The sequence below is a fragment of the Lipotes vexillifer genome, unplaced genomic scaffold, assembly GCF_000442215.2.
Source record: "Lipotes vexillifer unplaced genomic scaffold, Lipotes_vexillifer_v1.1 scaffold34, whole genome shotgun sequence".
NCBI classification, from domain to species: Eukaryota; Metazoa; Chordata; class Mammalia; order Artiodactyla; family Lipotidae; genus Lipotes; species Lipotes vexillifer.
Window position 1 is genome coordinate 810,578 of NW_006776832.1, and position 27,303 is coordinate 837,880.

At 40.4% G+C, this 27,303-nt stretch overlaps 1 protein-coding gene across 1 annotated transcript in view; it reads right to left on the bottom strand.

Moving 5' to 3' along the window:
• The window catches only part of PKD2 (polycystin 2, transient receptor potential cation channel), a 48,056-nt gene that overhangs the window by 1,358 nt on the left and 19,395 nt on the right, over positions 1-27,303 (bottom strand). The window contains 10 exon segments of the mRNA XM_007450680.1: positions 4,271-4,434; positions 6,099-6,216; positions 6,465-6,586; positions 9,034-9,132; positions 12,499-12,619; positions 13,946-14,127; positions 16,701-16,868; positions 20,641-20,869; positions 23,337-23,561; positions 26,620-26,870. Coding sequence (XP_007450742.1) covers positions 4,271-4,434; positions 6,099-6,216; positions 6,465-6,586; positions 9,034-9,132; positions 12,499-12,619; positions 13,946-14,127; positions 16,701-16,868; positions 20,641-20,869; positions 23,337-23,561; positions 26,620-26,870 — 1,679 coding nt within the window.

Consider the following 27,303-nt stretch of genomic DNA (forward strand, 5'->3'; position numbering starts at 1 on the left):
CAACAGAATTCTAAGAAGACACCAGAAACTATACTGTGACAATATTTAATGCAATGGAATGATGTTCACATTCTAATGATGAAATAGAAGGATGTCATCTATAATGTAAATAAAGCAGTTAGAAAATAGTATGCTCGCTTATGATCCTATTATTTTGAATAAACAAAATGTCAGATAAATACTTTAAAAACATTTAGTAGGAGACAAAACTTCTGGAATGGTGGCATGAGAGCCCTGGAGGCCCTCTCCCCATCAAAACAACCAACTTGTGAGAACTATTCTTTTTTTTTTAATTTCTAGAAATTTTCTTAAGGGCATACAGCAAACGAAGAAGCCTTTATTTAAGAAAATCCACTAAAGCAGCTGCACAGCACAGGGGATCAGCTCGGTGCTCTGTGACCACCTAGAGGGGTGGGACAGGGAGGGCGGGAGGGAGATGCAAGAGGGAGGGGATATGGGGGCGTATGTATACATACAGCTGATTCACTTTGTTATATGGCAGAAACTAACACAACACTGTAAAAGCAATTATATTCCAATAAAGACGTTAAAAAAAAAAGAAAGAAAATCCACTAAATTTCAGTAAGAAGCATAAGAGTGAGTGATACTGGAGCCACAATCTGCCCTCTCTCTTGCTCCCTAGATCAGTGTGACAGAGCTCCACTAGGGGTGGGTGCAGCAAAGAACACCCACCCTATCCTGTCAGCTCCTAGTGGGGGGCTACACTATCTCCCAGGGAGGGGCAGGCTGCCGGTATTTCTCATCCCTGTGCCTCCACCTCCAAATCCACAATGCAGAGGCTCTAATCCAGGCAAGAGTGGATGAGAGGTAGAAGGCTCTTTTCTTCCACTCAGCTTCCAATTGTAGGGTGGATTTTCCATGCTGGGAGAGGTGAGCTGAGAACGCCAAAGGCTGCCATCCCAGCCCAGCGCCTTATTCATGAAGCAGGGGTGTCACTGTGAGAGAGATGGGCCAGCCACTAGCTCTGGAGCAGTGGCACAGAAGTTTTGCCTAGGGGGAGAATCAGGCCATAGGACAGAGCTCCAAAGCTTCCCCAAGTGAACTTGCTTTAATTTGGAACAAACCGTGGGTAAATTCAAGCCTAAGAATGCTCTTGAAAACAGTGGAGACTGTAGTGATAAGCAGTTAAGAGGAGGCTGGTCACTTCATAAGATCATCAAGTTAAACTGTTTACTGGCAAGTTTACCAGAAAGAACCAGGGAAAGGGATAGCTGAGAATGCCGCGGAGCGGCTGGGCCCGTGAGCCATGGCCGCTGAGCCTGTGCGTCTGGAGCCTGTGCTCTGCAACGGGAGAGGCCACAACAGTGAGAGGACCGCGTACCGCAAAAAAAAAAAAAAAGACCGGCTTCAAAACCTACCCCTGCAAAGGGACCTGAATTTCATTGGATCACACTGTGAAGAAATTTGTATCCCAAGACATTATTGAAAACAATAGGCCAATCAGCCAACAATTAGCAGAACTGAAGGCGTAGACGTAATATCAACAGAGGCAGAAGGCTTAACAGACAGAAGAGGAAAAGGGAAAAGACAATGCAAGGGAAAGACAATGCAAGCCCTGCTAAAACCTCTGTCTTCCCAGGATGACTGTGTGCATGGTCAGGGTGTGACCTCTAAGAAAGACATCAGCAGTTTCACAATGTGGGGGAAATAGACTTCACTAAAAAACAAACACACAAATGAAAACAAAAACAAGCTCTGGGGGGGAGGGGAATTTATACATATATACAATATTATTTAACGTCTCCAGGTTTCCAAAAAAAAAAAAATTACGAGACACAAAGAAAAAGGAAAATGTGACCCATACACAGGAAAAAAAAAGCAGGCAATAGAAACTGCCTTTGAGAAGGTCCAGATACAGATAGACTCAGTAGACAAAGAAGTCAAAGTAGCTGTTCTAAATATATTCAAAGAACTAAATGAAATCGTGCATAAAGGAAAATAAAGGACAGTATGATGGTGTTGCCTCATCAGATACAGAATATCAATAAAGGGAGAGAGATCATTAAAAAGAACCAAATAGAAATTCTGGAGTTGAAAAGAATAAGAAATGAAATGAAAAATTCACTAGAGGGTCTCAAGACTACATATGAGGCAGCAGAAGAAAAAACAGCAAACTTGAAGATAGATGGGCAGAAACTATGCCATCTAAAGAAATAACAGAGAGAAAAAAGAATGAAGAAAAATGAACAGAGCCTAAGAGAAACATGGGATATCATTAAGACACCAACTACACATAATGGGAGTCCCAGAAGAAAAGGAGAGAGAGAAAGGAGCAGAAAAACATTTGAAGACATAGTGGTTGAAAACTTCCTATATTTGATGAACATATTATGCATCCAAGAAGTTTAATAAACTCCAAGTAGGGTAAATGCAAAGAGATCCACACTCAGATATATAGTAAAAATACTGAAAGACAAAGGCGAAGAAAAAAATCTTGAAAAGCAGCAAGAGAAAAATGACTCGTCACATACAAGGGAACCTCAGTAAGACTAACATCTGTCTTCTCGTTAGAGACAATGGGGGCCGGAAGGTAATGAAGGTGAAATAAAAATGTCCCAGATAAAGAAAAACTGAGAGAACTCATGCTAGCAGGCCTGCCTTAGAAAAGATACTAAAGGAAGCTCTTCAGGCGAAAAGCAAGTGATTCCAGATAGTCATTAGAATCCACATAAAAAAACAAAGAGCACTGGTAATGGTAATTATTTAACTATAAAGGATAGTATCAATGCATATTTCTTTTTTCTCTTAACTGATTTAAAAAGCAATTGTAGAAGACAATATGTACATACTTATATTACTGGGTCTATAACGTATAAAACTGTAATAGTATATTTGATAATAACAGGACAAATGAGGTAGGTAAGAGCAAAGTTGCATTGGAATACAGAAATGATATCAGATGGTAACTTGAATCCACAGGAACGAATGAAGAGAACCAGGAATGGTAAGTAAGAAGGTTAATACAACAAACTCTATATACTTATCTCTTGTTTCTTGTCTCAGCTCCTTTAAGAGACATAAAATGATATAAAGTGATAATTATAAGGATGTAATGTTGGGTTTGTAATACACATAGGTAAATGTGTATAATAATGGCACAAAAAGGGAGAGGAATTGATAGTTATATAGAAATGATATTTCTATATCTCATTGGATTAATTAACTTAGTATAAATATGAAGTAGATTCTGATAAGTTGATTTGTATATGTTAAGTCCTAGAGCAGCCACTAAGAAAATAACTAAAAAATACTGTGGAAAAAAATCATTAAAGGAATTAAAATGTTACACCAGAAAATATTCACTTTATGTAAAAGAAAGCAGCAAAGAAGGAAAAGAGGAACAAAAAAGACCTATAGAAAACAAAAAATAAAATGGCAAAACTAAATCCAATTATAGCAATAATAACATTAAATATAAATGGAGTAAAACATTCTAATTAAAAGGCAGAGATTGTCAGACTGGATAAAAAGACCAGATCCAACTATATGCTGTGTAAAGGAGACACACTTTAGATTCCAAGATACAAACAGGTTGAAAGTAAAAGGATGGAAAAAGATATATCATGCAAAAAGCAACCATAAGAAAGTTGGAGTTGCTATAGTAATGTCAGATAAAAAAAACTTTAAAACAAAAAAATTTACTAGAGATAAAGTAGGACATTTTATAATGAAAACAGGATCAATCAATTAGGAAGATACACCAATTATAAACACGTATGCACCTAACAACAGAATTCAAAATGTACAAAGTAAAACCTCACAGAAATGAAGTCAACAATTTAATAATAACAGCAGGGGAATTTAATACCCCACTTTCAAAAAGTGGATAAAACTAGGAAGAACAAGGAAATAAAAGAACTGAAAACCAAGTAGACCTAAAAAAACATCTATAGAATATTCCACTCAACAACAACAGAACATACCTCAAACGCACATGGAACATTCTCCAGGATATACCATACGCTAGGCCATAAAAACATTAAAAAATAAACACATGTAAATGGAGACACAAACACCAAAAGGTTAACTGACATTTTTGGTTGCTGGGAATATGAGAGATTTTAATATTTTCTTTTGTTTTTCTTTATTTGCTAATTTTCCTATAATGAACATATTACTTTTATAAAAAGAAAAAACACCAATAAAAGTTATAAAAATGAACTGATGATTAATAATGGAAAAGACAAATTGAGAGAGGTGGGAAGAACTACTTACTCAACTCAAATTCTGCCAATTCCTTTATACTTACACTTGAAACTCTTCGTAAGAAACCCCACTGGAGATGCTTCCCCTCCTTCTGGAGCTATGCCCACTGTCTTCATCATCATCCTCCTCAGAGTCATCCAGGCTTCGAGGGAAACTTCGGCTGCTCATGGGGCGTGGTAAAGAGCTGTGATCCAAGTCCAGGTCCTCCTGGAGAACATGGTATCACTGAGTGATGAGCAGGAACCCCCAGACTCCACAGAAGCTTCACTGAGGGCACGGGCAAATGGGAAATGGGTGTGTGCCATTTACCCAGGATTTGTGAGGTTAACACCAGACTGTGATTCTCATACTTTTCAGTTTTAGATGGGCAAATTTTCAAAACAGATTTTAATGACCAGCAAGAAGTTGCTAACTTTTTGTTTGGACAAGAAAGAACAGTAAAAACAGAGCAAAGCAGAGAAAAAAGTAAATGAAGAAATATATTATCATCCTTTCATAAAAGTTAACATACGTAATAGCTACAAAGTAAGGAAGGATACAATCTTAGAATAAGAATTTTATTAAATACAGCCATGTGAAAATATTACTCATTGTCTTCTTGTTCATATTTCACTATGACTGAAGTTTTTCACCTATTGGCACTGTTCGGTGGAGCAGCATTTAGAAACCACTGTTCTGTACTGTCTCCTCATAGGAAAGGAACTTTTTTGTGTGACATTAATTTGTATTCTCTGTACCTCAATTACCATGGTTTTTTGTTTCTTTGTTTAACCATTTATTTATTTAGTTAATAAATGTATTTAGTTTTATTTTTGGTTGCATTGGGTCTTTGTTGCTGGGCACGGGGCTTTCTCTAGCTGCAGCGAGCAGGGGCTACTCTCCGTTGCGGCGCACAGGCTCCTCATTGTGGTGGCTTCTGTTGTTGTGGAGCACGGGCTCTAGGTGCGCAGGCTTCAGTAGTTGTGCCACGCGGGCTCAGTAGTTGTGGCTCACGGGCTCTAGAGCGCAGGCTCAGTAGTTGTGGTGCACGGGCTTAGTTACTCTGTGGCATGTGGGATCTTCCTGGACCAGGGCTCGAACCCGAGTCCCCTGCATTGGCAGGCAGATTCTTAACCACTATGCCACCAGGGAAGCCCTTAACCACTTATTTTTAAAGTTAAAGCTTTAAATTATTTTTTCTGATTATAAAAGCTCATGTAAGTTTATTTTTAACAGTTTCATAGTAAGTATTCAAATGGAAGGCAGCTGTTAGTTTTATTTTATTATAAATGATAATTTAAAGAACAAATTAATCTTATCTCTCCTGAGAAATCTTTTTTTCCCATTCTCATGGACATTGTGAAGTATATAACTACTCAGGTTTCCCCTCAAGTGGCATACTAGAAAGCTTAGGGCTAAATTTGTTGCTCAATCTTATTAAGCATATGTATTTTTGTGGAATGCATTTTTTTTTTAGTTTCATTCACATTCAGTTTTATATCTCAGTTTTGTTTTGCTTCACTCTTCTTTTTTTTACATTTATGCTAACATTGCATTTTAATATATTTATTTTTAAACTTTTTATTTTATATTGGAGTACAGCCAATTAACAATGTTGTGACAGTTTCGGGTGCACAGCAAAGCAACTCAGCCATACATATACATGTATCCATTCTCCCCCAAACTCCCATCCTTTTTGGAGTAAGCAGGGTACTACTATATCAATTAAGAGAGAGAGAGAAGGAAAAAGAGAAGACACACACACACACACACACACACACACACACCACACGCGTGCGCGCGCGCGCGCGCTCTCAGTCATCCACTACTTAGTAAGGTGTTTGAAACATGGTAGGTAATGAATCAATCATGTGCTCCTAAACTAGACCCACCCTCTCTTTTTCCAGGTCGTCTCTCATCTGCTGGTGCTCACGTTCTGTCAGTTCTTGGTCTCCATCCTGGTCGTACTTTGTGAATATTGCCTCAATCTCTGCATCAGTATGGCCCTTCCTGAAATTAGTGAGAGGTTACAGATGAACTCATTCATGTACATGGTCCAGCCCAAACACAGAGACATCCACACGCAGGAGGAAAGGAGAAACTGCTGAGTCAGGGCCGGTCCTCCTCTTACAATACATTCCAGAAAGACACCCACCTCTGAAAAAGAAGTGTCTTCATGAGCACTTGGGTCAGCCTATCACCAAGGATTTATCTTTACCTAAGGACTTTCCCAGGGCCACAGAAATTGTGATTCTCACCCTTTGAGATCTTGTCGAAGTTCATCGAAGTTTAACTTGCCTCCCCCTTGCCGCAGGCTCTCTGAAATGTCATCCACGGTATTTTCCTTCAGTTTTAGTTTGACCAAGGCTTTACGGTAGCCCTGTTGGAAAGAAAAGGCTTGATTTAGTTTATCCTCCTTTTGCATTTGCTCTGCCTTCCAATTACAGTGGTAACTACTGTAAACCCAGTGACAAGACCAGTGCCTGATGGAAGTGGGCCACAAAACAAGTATGTGTTGGATGAATGATGGATGCATCCCGAGTTGTCTGTGAAGCTCTTGTGGGAGAGTTATATGGGAAGAGTCAGGGTCTTTCCATAAATCAAGAACTAGGGGCCTTTTGGTTTGTATTCACGTTTAGGTTACAGGAATGAAAATCACTGTGTTCCACAGCTGTCTGTCTCAGAATATGTAGGAATGTGCAACAGTTCTTAAGAAAACTAAGAAACCTGAGTCATGGATTAATTATTTTCTATATTATTTCATAGTTGGTAATTTCCTTACATATGTCACGTGTGTAAAAAAATGGAGATGAGGATCTTTCACTAATACACTGCAGGCAGACCTTGCTATGCATGGCAGCACGGGGCTGTGCAAACCCCCATGCAACTGTGTGAAGCGATGCAAATGATCAATAGGAAAAATTATGATTGTTCTGTGACCTTTAAAACTTCTGTCAAAACGTTAAAAACTCCCTTGGTGTTGGTTATAAGTTTTACGGAAATTTAAAAAATAGTAAAATGAATATTTTAGTACGTTGACATTTTAAACAGTAGAAACATCGAAAATTAAAGTTTTACTTCTTTGTTAAAAAACTTATCCAGAGCAGTCTGAACAGTGCTTGCATTCTTCTTGTTGTTGTGTAACTTACAATATAGAGCGAGCATCTTTTCTATGTCTTGATGAGTTATCATAATCCTTTCTTAACCTGTATCAGCTTCCAACATTTTATCCCTTTTTGCACTTTCAAAGTTGTGAAATATCTCCAAGAGCTCCTTTAATGTGAAATTTGTTGCCAGTGTGATTTCCTCTGAGACATCTTTATCCTACTCATCACAGTCACTTTCCTCATTTATGTTGATAAATTTGCCTTCACTGGGTTCTTCTGGCTGCCGTCTAGCTCTCGAATGGTGGCAGTATCAACACTCCCATAGCCAGCTACGTATTTCTTCTGTAAATCCATTACGTTTGTTTTTAATTTCACTTCCAGTGTTATCATTCCTTGTTTCTTTCCTATACTTTCTTCTTTGCTGGCCTATTCTCTATTTTAATTATGCATATTTGTAAAATGTCACATGGTTTACCACTGGGAGATAAGGGCACAACACAACTACAAGTTTTGTACGTAAACTGAATAGCAGATGCTCAGTGACCATCCTTGACTTTGAAAGAAGTGACATTATTAGTCACTGATTACGATGCACATCTGTTATTTATGTAATGATCTGTAGAGCTAGCAGTGAAGTTTGTCCTTCGTCCTATTACTCACAGTTAATATACTATAATAACTGAAATGTACTGTGATAATTGAAAGTGAAGTCTGTACTTTATGCTATTAGTCAGTATACTGTAATAACTGAAATTTGAACTATGTTGAGAGGATCGTATTACTTAACTGAAATCAGATATTGTGCACATCAGAACCAAAGTACAAAGTGAGGACGGACTGCTTGTATTACCCCAGGGATTTGCTAGAATGTAATCAACTATTATGCAAAATTCAGGGTAACACAAATGTTAGGTCCTGTCCAAGGGACTTTGTTTTACAAAGCGGCAAGTTCTCTGTTTCAACATGATTCACAGACAACACTGTCCTGTGGTTTGAACCAAACGGAACAATATTATGGTTAAGGAGCCACTGTACGTTAGGTGAATGATGATGGAACAAGCTGTGTACTTCAGACGTAGTTATTTTTTGTTGCTTAAGTTTTATATTTTAAATCAAGCATAGAAGTCACATCAAGAAGAACAAAGCTGCCCAGCTTTCCTGCCCTGCCCTTCCATTAACAATTAAACACTTCCTGAGAAGGTGCGTAAGCGAAAGTTCTCAGGCCCTTAGGTCGTCGTGGCCTTGCTCCAAGGACTTTTTCCTTTGACTATTTTAACACTTCCCTGGAAGGTCAGGGTAAAGAGCGAACAACAAAATATTTGCCTCTAAAACGTCTTTCTTAAGATAGACGAAGGGAAAATGTCTTTATATAATCTTCCCTTCCCGTTTATTCTGAACTCTGGATCTGAAAGTGACAGCCGACTAGAGGAGATATCAAAATAAATAAAGGGGATGAACCCAGCAGCTCAGTTCTTAAGAGGCAAAAGAGATTATTGAGAAGTTAATTCTAGGGCACTAAAGGATTCCCAGAATTTAAGTTCAAGCTAGCATTATATCCATCTCTATCTCCGACGTAGAGAACATTTAAATTATTCCTGGAACATAGCAATCTACACTTTAAGTGGTGTCAATGCATCAATGTTGATTTGGCAATCTGGCTGAAACAATGTTCATTTTATATAGAAAATAAAACGATTCTGAGAATTAAGCCTTGTCATACCTTTCTGACAAGATCTGAGAGTTCCATTTCAGCTTTCTGCTGGGCCAAATCAGATTTAACTTCAGAGTAAGTATCATTGATGATGGCCAAAAACATATTCTGTTTGTAAATCAAAGGAAGATAGAGATTAAAGAAGAAACCTAAATATATTTTGTTAACATCAATCTAAAATTTGACATGTCTTTTTTTTTTTAACCATTTGAGTATTTTATGAAGTCATCAATTAATAGTTTTGCTACCAAATTCTTTGGGAAAATTAGTTTTTCCATTGTCATGGCACGGGAAAATGCAATATATATTCTTACTTACAAAACCATACATTGATATATTTTGCAAAAAGAGACAATAATGAAATAGAACAAAATATTAATGTATTTACCTATGAATGGTGGGATTATTTTATTATTTCTGCTTATCTATGTTCTCTACATTTTTTCATCTGAAATAAATTATTAGAGGTGTAGAACTCTAAAGAGCTCCTCAAATTTCAACAGTCAACACAGACAAGTGGAATTCTATGCTTATTCCAAATATTGTTATAATAGTTGAGATTCCAGAACATACTTTAAGGAGATAAAAAGACCTCTGCAAACAGAAACATGGTAGGCCTAGTAGAAAGAGAGTCAAGAAAAGCTTAGTGCTAAAGACAGAGACTTTGAAGTCAAGCAAACTTGGGTTTCTGTCTTGGCGCTGCAAGACTATATTGTGTAACTCTTCTACTCCTAATTTGAAATTTTGTTTGTTTTTACACTTATAAAATGGGAGAAATAGTAGTACCTCCCCTACAGATTTGTTGTAAGGATTAATGAGTTCATCTACGTAAAATGCTTAGGACAGGGCCTAACGGATGGCAAGTGCTACATAATTTATAGCTATTATTATTATTCAGTGGTGGCTAGGTCATTTTCCTGACTTGTCCCTTCCCCAGTATAATGGGTTGTATTTCTAACACCTATTTCCAACGGGTTTTCTCAAAGCACCACACCCACTGATCAGGCCCTTCTTTAACATGCTCCTCCACTGTTTTTCCTTTTTAGCATTTAACTATGGTTTGTGACTGTACAGTTGTGTAATACGTCTGTTCTCCCCACAAGTCTGCGGAATCTTCATGAGGGGAGGGTTGGTATCTATTTTCCTTACCACTTGCATCCCCAGTACCCAGCACATTGCCTGGAATATAGTGGCTCAGTAAGTACTTATTGAATGACTGATGAATGAACAAATGAGAGCTCTATTATTTTAATGAGCTACTAAATCTCTATGAATTAAGGAGGAATACCGTTTAAGATTCTGTAGCAGAAATGAGAACAGAATATAAAATACACTAAGTTCCTGGCTTAATGCTTGATTCTAAGGGTGGACAGCTGCAGTCAGTGGACCACCTCCCACCTTTGCCCATCCAACACAGGCATCTAATGTTCCATTTCTGTTTCCAAATGATGGTTAGCTAATGCCTGCAAGTGTCTAAGTTGAAATGGATTAAAGTGTGTGTCCTCTGAAGAGATTTCAAAAGATGGAAAGTGACTGAGAATGGCTCTCGAAGGTGTGGGGAGAAGTTCACCTCATCTCCATCCTGTCTCACAAGCTTCACTTAACTGTGGGATGGACTTTGCAACAGGAGGTCCTTCCCTGTTGACGGCAGGGCTTTTGCTTCCTGACTCAGCTGAGCCTCCGCACGCCACTCTGGCTTTTTAAGTGGCGGCAATACATTAACACCCAGCGGTCATCTCAGAACAGTGGCCAGCCCTGCACCTGGCTTGCCATTAAAAAAAAAAAAAAAAAAAAAAAATCTGTATTGACAGTAGCTTCCTCTCTCTCTGGAGGGTACAGGGAGAACAGTTCCTCTTTGTTCAGTGGTACAAATAAATATTTCAGTATAAACACAAAAACTAAGAGCTTTTCATGTTCTAGTGATTGATCTGATAAAATGACTGAATAATGTAGGTGCACTGCCTACTAGAGGACAACATTCAAACAAGCCCACATTTGAGCATTTCCAACTGCCACCATCACGTCCCTCACTTGGCAGACTGACGTACAGAGAACACTTACGTGGCCTGAGATTTTTATTCTCTTAGTAGACATTCAGGGATTCAGCTGCTCCAGAATTCAAAGTACTACCAATGTTAGAGAGTAACAAAGGCTTACTCTTCCCTCTTTTTTTTTCTTTAATATATAACAGGAAAGAGAAACTTTTTTTTTTTTTTTTTTTTGCGGTAAGCAGGCCTCTCACTGTTGTGGCCTCTCCCGTCGCGGAGCACAGGCTCCAGACGCGCAGGCTCAGCGGCCATGGCTCACGGGCCCAGCCGCTCCGCGGCATGTGGGACCTTCCCGGACCGGGGCACGAACCCGCGTCCCCTGCATCGGCAGGCGGACTCTCAACCACTGCGCCACCAGGGAAGCCCTAAAACTAATGATGATACATGCATACAGCAAGATATAAATGGATTTGCATGCTATTCCTGACTCTTTCAGTACCATTAAAGTACACCTAATTCTCAATCAGTAAATACATATACTTAAGCACTAAATACCTGGACCAACTCTGGAGCTCTTACAACTGAATTAATGAACTTTATACAAAGGATCTTTAGAAAATCGATTAAAAATGGAAACAATGTTTTTTTTTTCTTAAAATGGTTAAGATTTTATTTTCTTAAGGAAAATCTTAAGTGTTAGTGTTTAAATGAAAAATACCCATGCCTAGGTTAAGCTCACTTAATTTAATACTTTCTTAGTGGAGTGGACAAATAAATGTATAAATGTTAACATGAAGAAAAAAATGCCTTTTAAAAAATCTTAATTAATTTAAGGCCAAAATGTTAAAAATGTGCATCTGTACCAAATCAAAAGAATAAAAGAATTACTTTTGAAAATAATACTTAAAGCCATTTCCATTCATCGTGAGCTTAGTTTTAAATTAAAATTTGAATACTTTTTGTAGGCAGTCTCTAGATATATTAAATATGAGTAAGTTGAAACAACCTATCTTGATCTCGAGACGCAATAATTCACTCAAATGTTACTCCTGACACCCTGCATCTGGCTTGCTTTGTCGGTTTCTATTTTTAAAAAAGAAAAGAAGGAGGAGAGAAATGAAAAGTCACTCAAGCAAGTGACCACGAAAGTGCTGACACTCGTGTTAAAAAAAAGCATGTAAGCGTATTCAACTTCTTAAAGGGCAAAGCACTATTTTAGGTATCTATCAATTTGCACTTGATCTACTTCTGTTTTTGCACTGAGTACGTATGCAAATGAGAGATCATGGAAAAATATTTGGTGAAGACTTAAAACTGTGAATGAATGAGGAGTAAAATATGTTTCCTAATATCTACGTTTTTTACTACTTCCTGAGTCTTTAAAAAATTGATAGGGAATAAAGTGTGAGAGAAAAGAAGAGACGATGATTTACGATGGTGATACATGAAGTTTAAAGCACCTCGGTATAAACAACAGTGTACATACCAAAAGGATGAAGAACATAAAGAACACAAATGTAGTGAAATAAATTGGTCCCAAAACTCGATTAGCTTCCTCCATCTCTGCGAAGTTGACGTCACCCAAAATGATACGGAATTGAGTGAAGCTACAAAAACAAAACAAAGCACAACACCACAATACGAAAACAAAGAATGTCCGGCATTCTTCTGACATAACATTTCTTAAAAGATGATTTCATACTTTTGGACCTTTTGTTTTTTAATCAGTGTGGAAAGCTGCCAGATAACAGAAAAGTGTCAACCCCTTTGGAAAACTCTTGTTACTTATATGAGCAACTAAAGCCTTCTAGAATCAAAATAATATGCTTTCGTGCTATGTTATCTCCATTTGGTAAAAAGAAAACATATTATTAGATGACTTATAAAGCAACAGGCTATAAGAAATTAATACATAATCTGCGTAAAATATGATAACTCTAAACCTTCACAATGGTCACCCTGAGTCTAAATTTAAAATCTCGTAAGAAAAAAAGATTTTTGAAGGATAGTCAAAATTGTACCATGTATGAAGATGGACTATTCCAATGCACTTAAAGTGGGGTTGAGAATTGCTGCATGTTGCCAGATGCTGGGTCTTTATCAGTACAGTTGTTTCCATTCCTGACTTTCATCAGACAGCAACATTAATTAGGGGTCCTTGTGCACAAAGCCCATTAACTTCTATTATCACGATCATCTTATTTCCTAACTAACTCCTTTCTAAGTGACATGGAAGTCTGAAATGGTTTTTCATATCCTATTTGAGAACTTTGGAAAAAGACTGAAAATTCCTGTACTGGTTTGAGCTTCTCCTAGAATATTAGAAATACCCTTTTCTTCTTAGAAAATAGGCTGAAGTTTGAAGTTTATGGCAACATTATTTAATAGGAATAAAAGTATAGGCAAAGGTCCCTTAAATGCTACCATCTGCATTTGGTGCTAAGAAGACCTCAGTCTTTGGAACAGAGTTGGCTTACTATAGCTGTTCTTCTATATCTTACTACTTTCGGGCTCTGTCTTAAACAGTAGCGTTTCAGAAGGTATTGTCATCTTTGCATTGATGGGTCAATATTTCTGGGAAAGAGAATTAATTCTCTCTCTCTCTTTTTTTATCGGTACGCGGGCCTCTCACTGCTGCGGCCTCTCCCGTTGCGGAGCACAGGCTCCGGACACGCAGGCTCAGCGGCCATGGCGCACAGGTCCAGCCGCTCTGAGGCATGTGGGATCTTCCCGGACCGGGGCACGAACCCGTGTCCCCTGCATCGGCAGGCGGATTCTCAACCACTGCGCCACCAGGGAAGCCCTAATTCTCATTTTAAACAACTACTTTTAAGTACTTGGTAGTTAAATAGCCACCATGAAGATTTCTTTAACCTTGAGAAGGCAGCACTGTCTACGATTAAAGTTTTCTTCTTAATTTCATATATACTTACATACACTCTTGGAAAGTACTGAAGTCATCAACCTGAGTGCCAAAGACAAGGTATGCCAACTGAGCATATGCTAAGAAAATAATGAAGAACATAATTGCAAAGCCAAAGAGGTCTTTGGCACACCGAGACATGGTTGTGGAGAGCTGACTCATGGTCCTGTTAAAGTTGATGAATTTGAAGAGCTGTAAAAGAGAGGGGAGATGATACACGTAGATGAACGAGTAAACAAACTGCGGTATATACATGTGATGGATCATTATTCAGCCCTATAAAGGAAGGAAATTTTGATTCATGCTACAACACGAATGAAACTTGAAAGCACTATGCTAAGTGAAATAAGCCAGACATGAAAAGACAAATATTGCATGATTCCACTTATGTGAGGTACCTAGAGCAGGGAAATTCAGAGACAGAAGGAGAAGTTACCAGGAGCTGCAGGGAGGGGGAAATGGAGAGTTAGTGTTGAATGGATAAAAAAGTTGCAGCTGGGATGATGAAAAAGTTCTGGAAACGCACAGTGGTGATGGTTGCACAACACTGTGAAGGTACTTAATGGCACTGAGTTGTACACTTAAAAGTAGTTAAAAATGGAAAATTTTGTTATGTATATTTTACAACAAAAAGAAAGAGAGGACAAAAATGACTTGCTTTTTTTCAAATCCAGCCACTTATATTTTCTCATTTATAGTGAAAACAAGTTTAATTATAATTAAAATGACCATTGATATTTTTCTCCTAGAAAGATTAAAACAAAGGAGAAAAAACCCCACAAATGAAAACTAGCTAGATAAATGACAAGGACCTACTGTGTAGCACAGGGAACTATACTCAACATCTTGTAATAACCTATAATGGAAAAGAATCTGAAAAAGAATATATGTGTGTACATATGTATGTAACTGAATCACCCTGCTGTACACCTGAAACTAACGCAACATTGCAAATTAACTGTACTTCAATAAAAACAAAGAGTTAACATAAAAAACACTAGTTAAGGGACTTCCCTGGCGGTCCAGGGGTTAAGACTTCACCTTCCAATAGAGGGGCTGTGGGTTCGATCCCTGGTGGGGGAGCTAAGATCCCACATGCCTGGCGGCCAAAAAAACCAAAACATAAAACAGAAGCAATATTGTAACAAATTCAACAAAGACTTTAAAATTGGTCCACATCAAAAAAAAAAAAAATCTTTAAAAAGAAGACACTAGTTAAAAAAAACCTCCAGAAAATACTTACTGTATATTAACAGTCATTTATTGTGCATCAGCTATGTGCCAGGCATTGGCCAGGGCTTGGACTGAGGATTTGAACCGAGCTCTATCTCACTGCACAGCCACATGGCGCATTTTTGTAGACAAGGCACAGAGGATACTGCCCAGGTTTGGCAGCTTGGGCCCGGAGGGCAGGACAAACCGCACGGCTCTAGCTAGGAGTCTCAGCGGAAGGAAGTGGAGAGATCCATTAGAAGTTGAGTTCCAATCTCTGCCTTAAAGAACTTAATGGTTCACAAGGTCTTGGGGGCAAGATATTTACAGGCGAAGCACTAAATAAGACCAACACCCCGAGGCACACACTGAAAGGAAATCTCTAGAATTTTACTTAAAGACCTCTTATAAAGCGCTTCTGGCACAACAAAACGTTTCTGACGGTTGTTGTAATCACATTACTTGACACAATTCCTAGTAGTATTTCTATGAGATCTTGATTATTCTGTTTTGTGATAAAGGTATGGTACGTTAGTGATGGTTTCTCTTGAACGAACATGTAACTGAATAAATAGCACGAGATACAAAGGACGAGGTCTAAGCCCTCTGATAAATCTCAGGCCTTCCAGATGTGAATAACAATTCAGGAAAATAAGTAACTGTTTGAAAAGTACCTTCTAGAACGGTGCTCTTCAACAGAATTTTCTGATGGAAATGCTCTGTATTTCCACTATCTAATACAGTCGCCGCTAGCCACATATGGACACTGAACACTTAAAATGGGACCAGAGTGACTGAGGAACTGAATGTTTAATTGCATGTCATTTAATTAATTTAAATTAAAATCTAAATAGTTACTTGAGGCTAATAGCTACTATCTGGATGGCACAATCATAGAATTTAAGTGGTGACAGGCTGGCAGCTGCCCTCAAAAACAATGTAATTTCCTGAATCTCCAGAATTGAGGGTCATCGTATATGAAGTGACCTGAGCTTTCACGCACAAGGAAATGCACGTGATGCCTTGGGAGAAGGAGGAAATGAGTCGTGAAGGTACTACTCGGAGGACCTGTCTGTCCCAATCTCAATTCTAGGTAAAGCTTCTCCGGCCTCCACCTGGAAAGGAGGCAATCCTTCCAGAGAACATTTCCAGTGCAGGATCTCTCCCTTTCCTTTCCCCACCCTTCCCCTCCTTTCTCTTAGTTCCTTTTCCTTCACCTGGTCACCCCACTTACGGTGAAACTTGAACCTGTCGCTGGGTTAGCACAGCCAGGGGCCCCAGGCCCAGGTGACACACAAAGGTCTCTTAATGCATTTGTTAAATGAAACCTTCAAAGACAGGTCTTCCAAGAGTGCAGGTAGCAGGCAGACAGTGAGATGAATGGTCACATGAGTCCTGCTAGCTGACTTTACTTGTAAACATGGAGCAGCTTTGGCTGGCTGCTTAATCTTGGCCACAGAAACGAATTCAAGTCCTTCAACATTTTGTGTGACTCACGTTAATAAAAAGACGAAAACAATATTAAAAATCTGAACCTGAAATTTACAAATTACCTTAATCCAGACAAAAAATACTATGACAGCAGCTATGTTGTTGAACTGTATTTGCCAGTATGCCAGATTCTCAAAGTTGGGGAAAGCATTCTGATCTTCTAGAAACTGGAGGAGCACCTCCACATTCGATGTTCTGTGTATGTTAATTCCTGCAGCTACCACTGACAGCTGGAAGACAAAAGATTTATGTATTATTGCAGTGTTCTAGAAATATATAACTCACCTTAAAATGACTGGTTTATCTTCCTTCACAAATGTATTAATTCTAGGGCTCACCATTCTACTCACCCAACAGCATTCATAAATTAAGTCACTCACGGAGGGAAAGTGTTGAGCACTGCCGTAAAAAAGTAAAACAATATATCGCTCGCACTTCCTTAGTTAGGAATAGAAATCCAGTGAGTGCACGTGTGCACGCATGTGCCTGCACACACGCATGCACACACCCGAGAGATGTCACTTTATTACAGAAGGAAACTCAAACAGGAACGCCTTCTGTTTTATTCTGCCACCTTCATGTAAATCACTTTCCAGCCTTGTGCTTTCCCAGGCCTCGTCTCGCTCTGTTTTGATTTGCGGGGCTTCCTTTTCTTCATCTTCCAGCCATCTATTATTCTCTCCTTTATTCAACAAACACATGGTGGATATCTGTGTACACAGCACCGTGCGAAGGGTCAAGAGGAACAAATACAAGTGAAAAGTACAAACCTCGTCCTCGAGAAGCTTATACTCTGGTTCAAGAGCAGATAAACAGCCAAAGACAAAGAGTACAAAAGCCTTCTAAGAAGCTGGCATCACACCACACAGGGGAAGGGTGAAACAAGACACGCTCAAAGGAGCGCTCGTGACAGGGAAGAATGAGCTTGGTCTTAGATGGCGGGAACGAAGGGCACAGACGGCTCGACAAGGCTCGCAGTGGGTACATGTGAGCCAAGGGTTCCCTGCTTGCTTGCTTCTGTCCTTTAACTCATGACCATACAACTCTTCACATCTGCTGTGGTCCTGGCCTATAAAAATCCGAGGGGAACACTGGGCCCACCTTGCACCCATCACCACTGGATTAACGTGTATTTGTGTAAAGTGCTAGGGGTCAGCCATAACCACCGGGCCCCCACATGGACCCCGAATCCACGGCATGGGGGCTAAGGCAGGTGCCGTGACCTCTGCTGTCCATCTCCCTCTTCTCACGGATGATAGCCAAGGACCACTGCATCAGCCCTTCCTGAGATGCCTGTCTGGTGATTATCAGAGTCAGGACCTGCCTGTCTGCCAGCCATGGCTGCAAAAGCCAACCTCACCACCTCCCCTGTCTTCCCTGTGAAGGATTCCCAGACTTAGTCTAGTATTTTTGCACTGGTGGTAGGAATACTTCCTTTGAACTCTCTGGAATACCCTGATAAGTGTTCTTCTGCATGGACTTCACTCAGAAAAAAGGGCTGACTGACTGAATCTAAAAATAACCCTTTACCAACTCTCACTAGGTACCCTTTGCTTTTGCTCTGCCCAGGGCAAATGTTTATAAAAATATGGAATATGTGGTCATTTATACAATGCCATAGAAATACACTAAATTTCCTGAGCCTCTTCCTTCAAAATAGAGAATGCGAGAGAAGAGAGGAAAGAGGTTTGGTGGGCATTTGGGTCGTTACGTGGCTCTGGGTTTTCTTTGAGATTCTCATCTCTCATCTACAAAAGAACTTTCTTCCTTTGGCATAAGCTTCACGGAAAGCATGCCCTATTTCTAAAGGGTCAGAGGAGGTTTCAAAGGAGAAGTAGGATTCCAGTAGCCGTTCCTTGTTCTCATAAAAGCACACTGCCTGAACTGTTGTCGTGTCAGCACTAAGAGTTAAAAAAAATAAGAGCACAGGGAAGCAAGTTTTCAAAGAAACACTTGCAAAATTCTGCAGCTGCTGAGCCAAGAAACTAGCCTCAACTTCCATGATGTCATCAGCTATTTTTCCAGTGGTCTCCAAGGTGGGTACGAGGCAATTCACTGGGGTGTGAGATGAAAACATTAAAACTTCTAGGCAGGTGATAAGAAAGTGTTAGAATTCTACTTGTATTTATTTTTATCCAAATATTTCAAATCTTATGCTATGTATGTTTTTACAAATGTACTTATTATACCACCACATACACACACTTTATAGATAAAAATACACTAGGGTGTGGCATTTCATTGATATGTGTACATAATCAAAAAGTTGAATGCCGCTGACTAGTCCTTTGCTCACATTGAAGGTTTTTGGCTAAAAACAAAACAAAACATTAATTAGCATAATATCACACCCACTTTTTTACCATTATTCTCAATGACAGAAACATAAATGTATCCATGTAAACTAAAAAAGCAGAGTTTGCATCCTTAGGGCTCCAAATAATAATTGTTTTCCAGAATGATTTTCAGTGTATATGAACTGCACTCTGCCATCGTGCAGTACAGAAATATTTTGAAAAATTGTTTCCCATATCATCACCTTTCCTGCCTCCTTAAGTACGGAAATTCTTTTGTAATTCTGTTCATTATTAATATGTTGAGAATTTGGGAATCAAGAGTTTAGCTACAGGAATTCTGTGATGTTACACAGCCATCGTGAAAGAAGGGATGCACTTCTAACGGCCTCAGGATCAGATGGGTTCCATGCTGTATCCTATAGGAATGTGTATTTTATGTAAAAGTTATTTCTGAAGTACACATGTATGTGGCGTGAGGGCGGTGGCACAGTGGCTAAGAGGGTTATCGTGAGGACTAAATGAACTGCCGTAGAGGAAAAGCACGAGGAATTGTGCCTGGCACAGACAGCTTCTAAATGTTAGCAATTATTGTTATTACTGCGCCTATTAATACCATTATTGCCATGCAATACACACATATAGCTTGTTTATGTCTTAAGTGTCCTTTTACTTACATATGAATAACACTTTTTCTATATTTAATAGCATATTAAAATACATTAAGTAACATACTTTCTGTATTTTACCAACTAACTCTAGTGATGATTTGATAATGACTTGATGTAAATGCTTCACAAAGCCAAATGAACTTTTGGTTGGGGAGGAACAATACTGGTTAAGAAGCAGGATAATAGGAGAGAGAACGCTAACAGGATAACGCATCACTGACTAAGATTTCAGAGGGGCAGCTCTGTCGCTGCACAGTGGAAAGGATGGACTTTTAAGCACGTAACCATTAAGCATGTTGTTATATGCTCTAATGTGTAACAGACTAGCAGAAGATGATGTGTTATTGCTGAAGGGAGAAAAGCTTGCAAAAATACATCTTACACTAAGGCCTCTGGAAGGAAGTGATTAAGATGATGCTGAAGAGAAACCGTCTTGAACAAGTGTTGGAATTTGTAAGAGAGTCACGGGCAGGCAAGGCCTCCACAAGCGGTCACAGTCTTAACTCAATCATAACTCTGCCTTATGGTTTCTTGCACCTCCTACAGAAAACGCTGATGGCCATCATTTACATTTTGTACACTGTGGACTATTTGCACGACATTTGAAACTGCAGGGAGGTTTTCTCTGCCACCTCCAAAATTTCCTGGATGTTTCTTTATGCCGTAACTTTACACGTGTGCAGAAAGATATAAACTGATTCTTGCTGTAGTTGAAGAAAAATATCATTAGCCAAAGCAGAATAAACAAAATTGTTTTCTTCCCACATCTCGTATGGCATGCCAAAGCCAAATACGAATTACTAACCCATTCTTGTTATTAGTGTGGCCAAGTGAGAGCTTATTGTAAATGCCTCTCCACTTCCATATGCAGAAGGGTCACTCATGCAAAATGAGAAAGTTAGTAACAGTGACGTTGATATTATAGAGAACTTTAGATTCTCCTTCAGGAAGGTCAGGACGCACAACACTGAGGGGAGCAAAGACTCTAACACATTTTTATAACGGAGTAGGGGATCTGGTGTTGTTCTCAAACCTACCACAATGATCACAACATCCAGACAATTCCAGAAACTCCTGAAATAGTGCAGCTTGTGAATGCGAATTTCCAGTATCTCTTCCACCACATAGTAAAGGATAAAGAAACAAAAAATAATTTCACAGGCTGCCAGGAAGAAATCGAAAGTTGTGACATATCGGATCAGCTTTACAGGCTGAAACTGCCAAGATGGAATCACACCGCCTGTTGCTGGGAATTCGACCAATAACCTGCATTGCAATAAGAACAGTTAAAACGATTAACAACATCAACAGTAACAACACATGGATGCAGCCAGGAAAAAACATCGTCTATTCTGTCCCTGCTCTAAATAAAACTGAGACCTCAAGTCACTCCAAACTAGTGGCAAAATGTTTTTATCACAGCCGGTAACTCCATCCTTGTAGAATTTTGTGTTACAAAAAGAACAAGACTTCCCAAGGCCTCCCAGACCAAAGACATTATTCGTCCTCACTCTCCCATTTACGCTTCTGGTATCTAGACCACTCAAAATGCTATACACTTATTTTTAAATGTAGAAGTTAATCAACAAACAAGACTTTATAGGACTTTGATTAAATGCAAGTCCTTCAACTGGGTAATAAAGAACATAAGAAATATATGTCATCAGTCAAGACATGTATGGCCTGGTTGAGAAGCAGGATCTCTCTTTCATATACATATAAAGACAGGGAATGAGTTTCTCATTCATGCCTTTGGTGACACCTAACCAGCATCAAATAATTTGCCTACGGGGACCATTTTGCTATCTGAACTTCTCAGAGCCTTATAGTGAATTGGTGCCCAGTAAATGTCTGACTGTCTGCAACACTGACATATGCTTTTACGTTCACAGTGATGGCACTGATCTTTAGTGCTTTCTAATAACAGAAGTGAAGATGCTTCTTGCCAAATTCCCCTTTGTAGGTGTCACACTGAGAAGGTTAAACGATTCACTTAATGGTACAATTTCCCTTCACACTAGAAACAGACTCTCTAGATCCTTAACTTGAAGGCTTTTAAAAGATCTCCAGTCAGCGATCAGGTGTAACCATCTCTCCCGTTACAGGATGGACAGAACAGGTGGCCACTCCTAGAACCTAAGTATCTAGGGCTCAAGCATGAGCAATAATCAAGTATAGGCAAGGACTATAGCAAATGAGAATTGGTCAAAGACATGTGAAACATCTTCCTTCCCTGGCACTGTCAACCTCCTGTTTTCTTCCTATTCAATACGCTGGAGTGTAGGGGTGAGAACCAGAAACTCAGGAGGGCAATACTGAGACAAAGAGCCTTGTGGCAGCCTCAGTGTGAACTCACAAGGGCAGGAAGTGGCCTCTGTGTGCTGAGTCATCTCTCTCTGCCTGTCCTGGTCCTGCATCGTCAACCCCTCCAGAAATTGAGACAACAATGTAGAGAAATGAAGCAACCGCCTTGACAATATTCACTCTTAAAGTATGGGGGGGGGAAGTGGGAGACATACTCATTTATACCTTCTATAAATAGGTATTTCCTTAAATGTCAGTCAGAGTTGCCCGCCTGCGTGTATCCTCTTTCTGTGCTCACTGGAATCATTAAGAGAAGTTCAACAATAATTGCAATAGATTTTCATTCATTTCTAGTGATAACTATTACTTGATTTAATGTGATATTGTTTTCTGCACAAGTTATTAGATATAAAGACTGGGAAAGTCCAACTGGCTATGTAAAGCACAGTTGAGTTTGGCCTCAAAAATAATCACAGAATAAGGCTATTATGAGAATGTAGCCTTCTTATTTGGTGGGTAAATATATGTGCAAGTAATTCATGTCAGCAACGTCTGGATGTTGCTGCCATATTCACCAGGAGGATTAAAGCGGGTGAATCCTGGATCCCCCTTGCCTTGTTCTACGTTTTTTATAGCACATATCACCTTCTAACATGCTATCTAATTAATCTGTTTCCTTTGCTTATTGTTTATCATCTAATATCTCCTCCTGGTTGAATGTGAGCTCTACAAGGGCAGAGATCTTTATTCTGTCCACTGATGCATCCCAAGAGCCTTGAACAGTGCCTGGCACATATTAAGTGCCCAATAAATGTTTGCTGAATGAATGAATGAACAAGAGGTCCCAGACAAGCCAGTGGAATGTTTGTCAGTTTCCTCACTGTCACCAGAATGGTCATGATGACAAACATCACAGAATCTGCAGAAGGAACTTTATGTGCCTTTGGTAATTCTTGAGTGTAAGCAGGTACCGGGGCATCCTACTGAGCACAGGCGTAGCCCCTGACTACTGTGCTCGTGTTCCAATCACACGCGCATCATCGGAGAATGGGAAACTCAGGGAAATGAGTCAAGATAGGATGCCTGGGGGCCTTGGTAGCAGAGCATGGAGCAATGATCATCCTCGTGATGGGAAAGGATAGATGTCAGCAAAACACGGTGCTTTATCTGGGAAGGTTCCAGCCTTGGGATGAACTTGGACCAGACTTGAGGTTCTTCCTAACTCATAATATCCCCAGATCCTAACTCCCTTCCTCCAAAAACCCTTATCCCAGTAAGCTTTTTGGTTTTCACCCCTCCTTGCTGTCAGCTCTGATCCTTGAAACTCTCATTTAGCCAACTGCAGGCAATGATTTTCTGGTCTAACTCCAGACTAGGACGTATATACAAATACACAGAAGCGGGAGGCATGAGCACCCTTTATACACACCTGATCACACAGAACAGATTAATGTTGGCATTGTACACTGAAAAGTCAATAAAAGTTGCCCGGGTTCCTCGGTCCAGCCAGACATTTTTCTTGAGGTTAGCAATCTGAGCGGCTGTTTCCTCTCTTGTTCTTGACAAATCCAGGTAATAGCCAGCTCCACTATAAGTTGCAATCATTCCCCAGTGGCTACTCCCATTCAAGTCTTTTTCACTTGTGTAGATCCAACTAATTCAAAGACAAAACAAACAGGTAAAAATCAGTGGAACACTTGGGGCAACTACAAAGACAACTGGTTCCTGGTAAGACAGAGTATGTAACAAATAACTGCAAGTCTCATCAAGCTGGGTGATGTGCTTGCCATGGTGGTGCTTTGTGTTTCCTTACATCATTCTCATATAGCTATTAAGCCCATTTTAGGAATAAGGGCCCTGAGGCTTAGTGAGGTCAACTCAGTCTCAAATCTTTTGAAGGTAGAGTCAGGAACCCACCCCAGGACAGTCTGCCTTCAGAGGCCTGTGCTATTAGCCCTCAGTTTATACGGTTGCCTTTCAGGGTGACTTACTTAGGGACTAGCTGACTCTAGGCCCCCCAAAAATTGCAGCCAAAAGAGGTACAAGTTCATCAGGTGCCACCATCAGCAGCTCAACTAAATAAGACTCCACACAGCATTTGGGAGCTTAATCCACAAACATTTACAGGGCTCTCAGGAACCAGATGCGTCTTTGGTATTAATGAGGATAGAAAGATGAACTAAGATCCTTTCTCTCCCAAATTTATAATAAGTGGGGAGAGAAAAGTTGTGATTAAACACCGAAAATACAAGGTAGGTGATAAGAAGAACCAAAAAAGAATCATAGAAAAATTGCTCGGGCCAATCAGAGGGAAGCTAGCCTTCTTTGGAGGTTCAGCGATGACGGGAAAGGTGAACCAGAGAAGGCTTTGGAAGAAGCCACGTTGAACCTAGGCTGTGAAAGGTAAGCAGGATTCAGACTTAGGCAGGTGGATGGGGAGGGTGTTTTTAAGCCCGAGCCAGGCGGGGCCAGAGAGGTACAAGGCATCCGCCAGTAGTTCGGTTTGGCTCCCACATGATGAAGGAGAGAAGGCTGAAAGGTGGACTCTGGTCAGATGGTGAGGGGGGAGGTGTGAAGGGGTCACCGAAGGGAAGGTCTCTGGCAGGCACAGAACGGGGTTACTCTGGTGGCCGCGGGGAAGCCTGGAGTGGTGAGGAAAGAGAGGGCGCGTGTGTGGAGAAGGGTTAATACAGCGGGCCCGAGACCGCCTTTCCTTAAAGCGTCCAGCTTGGACTCGGCTGGCATCTGGAATTTCAATGACAAACGGCTCCCTGCACTGATATAAAACTTCCTCTGACCAGAAGGAGAGGCTCACAGTGCTTAGGCTTCTGTACAAACAAGGTGGCTCATGCCCACGCCTGCTTCCCTTCTGCGAGTCTGAGATTTGGGGATGTGCTGGGCAGAGCCTGCTTATGTAACCAGCACCCAGTAACACATGGGAGGCACCAAGTCTCTGCCGAGCTTCTCGGACAGACAATGCTTCCTACATGTTGTCACAACTCGTTACTGGAGGAAGACGCATGTCTTGTGTGGCTCCACTGGGAGAGGACCTTTACAACCTGGCACCTGGTTCCCTCCAGACTTTGCCCCATGAGCCTGTCCCTTCCGCTGCTTTTGCATATTTCCTTTCACTGTAGTAAAGCTCAGCCATGAATATATGCTGAATCCTGGGAGCCCTTCCAGAGAACCGCTGAACTCAGTGAGGCTGGTCCCAGGGACCCTGACACAGCTGAGTCAGCTGTCCTTGCAAGAACCAATGAGGCCTGAACTAGAGCAGTGAGGTGGGAAGGACAAGGGAGGGCCGAGGTGGTTTAAATACACACAAGAAGGATCCCTTCAGTAGCCCACCCTGTAGTGAAAATCACTTGTAAGGGTCTTGGATGTTCCGGGCACTGTTCAAAGCTTTGGAAATACAGCCGCGAACAAAACAGAGTCCCTGCCCTCAAGAAGCCTGAATTCTGACGGGGAGCTGAGGGCAGCAGGCAGCCACTCTAGCAATGTAATTAATATGGAAGAAGCAATGTGGCGTCGTAAAAGAAACATGGGTTTTGGAGTCAAGCTGGTTCCATTTACTAGCGGTGATGTTTTTTCATCTATAAAATGGAGCTGATACCTATTTCAGAGTTGTTCTGTGAAAAGTAGATGAGATAATGCATGAATTCACTTCTTAGATAGCATCTAGCATGGAACAGAGGCTGCATGAATCTCTCTTACCAATGGCACGAGATAAAATATTAGACAAGGTACCACAGTTCAAGTGCAAACTTATGCTTTGCAGGAACTGGAAAAAGGAGCATTAGTGAGCAAAATCACTATCACAACCTGGAAAACATGTCTTTTGAGACTCAGTCTTTTTACTCTAAATCTTCGGATGTTTAGTAAGTTTGTTCCTTATGGGTCCAGGTACTAAAGAGGGTGTGTACTGGACGACAGACGAAGAATCTGGTTATGGAAAAGGTGTTCCTCCTCATTGCATATTAACTAATCTGGATTCTGGTGTCTCAGTTCTCAAGAAAGGGATCTAGATGAACTGAAAGAATTAGTTTAGTGAAACTTAGAAGACACTTCTATCCACAGTGACTCACCCAGGGCCCGTGCCCCAAGATGTCCACCTTGGGACAACCTGAGAACTCTTCTCACTTTTTGTAATAATTCTAGAAATAAGGACTGTCCTCCCTTAATACACAGGATGTTTTAAGTATGGTTCACAAAGAGCACCCAAAATCCCTGCAAATACACACAATGCAGACACGTACTCAAAATCAAAAACACACATTTGAGGAGGACAGGTTTTAAACCAGACGGAATAACTGCCTCATGAGCTTATGATACATTTTAAGTAACTGTAGTGTGAACACAAATTTATTTCTAAGAGCTAATACAAAAGAATTTCTGTACCAAAAAACTTCCTAGTAACAACCTAGTGAACCACATTACTGGATTTATAAAAATAGCATCCAGGCACCTTAAAAGAAACCTCTGAAGGTGAAGGTACCTTCTTTCCTGTGGGGATATGGTCAGCAATTTAGCCTTCTGAAAAGTAAGTATGCAGAAGCTGAAAGGGGGTAAAAAGTACAGAAAACTTGAGAAACCAAAGTTTGGCCACGGCCTTAAACACAAGCATTGAAGGCATCTTCTCCTCGGTGAAGGGGTTAGAGAACAAATGAATGAATGTCTGTGACAGCCCAGGGCCCCGAGCCACAGACACTTACGCGGTTCCATTTCTCGGACCAAATGGAGCCCTGTCTTCACTGCTGACAGAGTAGACATCATAGCACTCTTTAATCTCATCTCTCAAGTCCAGGGGGATGGAACAGGATCCATTTCTGACTCTGAGTTGCCGTATACGTGGTACCCCTAAGAGTAGGTTCTCGTAGTAGATGAAGCTTCGGTCGTCGCCTTCGGTTCTGTTGCTGGGTTGCATCTTCCAGTAGAGCCCATCCAACAAAGCACCTTCTGCAAACTGAAAGCAAAGGCACCATTTTTGAAAAACTCTCAGCTCAGAGGCTGCCGTACTCCTTCCTGGGATGTTTGTGTGACCAACACTTTGGCAGCTCTGTGAACAGGGTAGAGGGACAAGGGTGGGTTTTGTTGTCAGAGAGACTAGACCCTGCTCTGTCATTTCCTTGCTAGCTGTGAGGCCTCGAGCATCTGTAATACCTATCTTTTGTATGGTGGCTACACCTGGCACAGAATGGGCACTTCATACATGGCGACTCTTGATTTTTACTCCAGGACTAAAGGCTGGGGAGAGGGTGCAGTTTGCAACGAATCCATAACCATGATCAATTCCACTTTCCCTTATTAAAACAGCATCCCACGTAATCATGGTTCACAATCACTGGAGAGGAAAAGATGACAGTTTTGAAAACCAGTCTGCTATCTGATGGATCTTT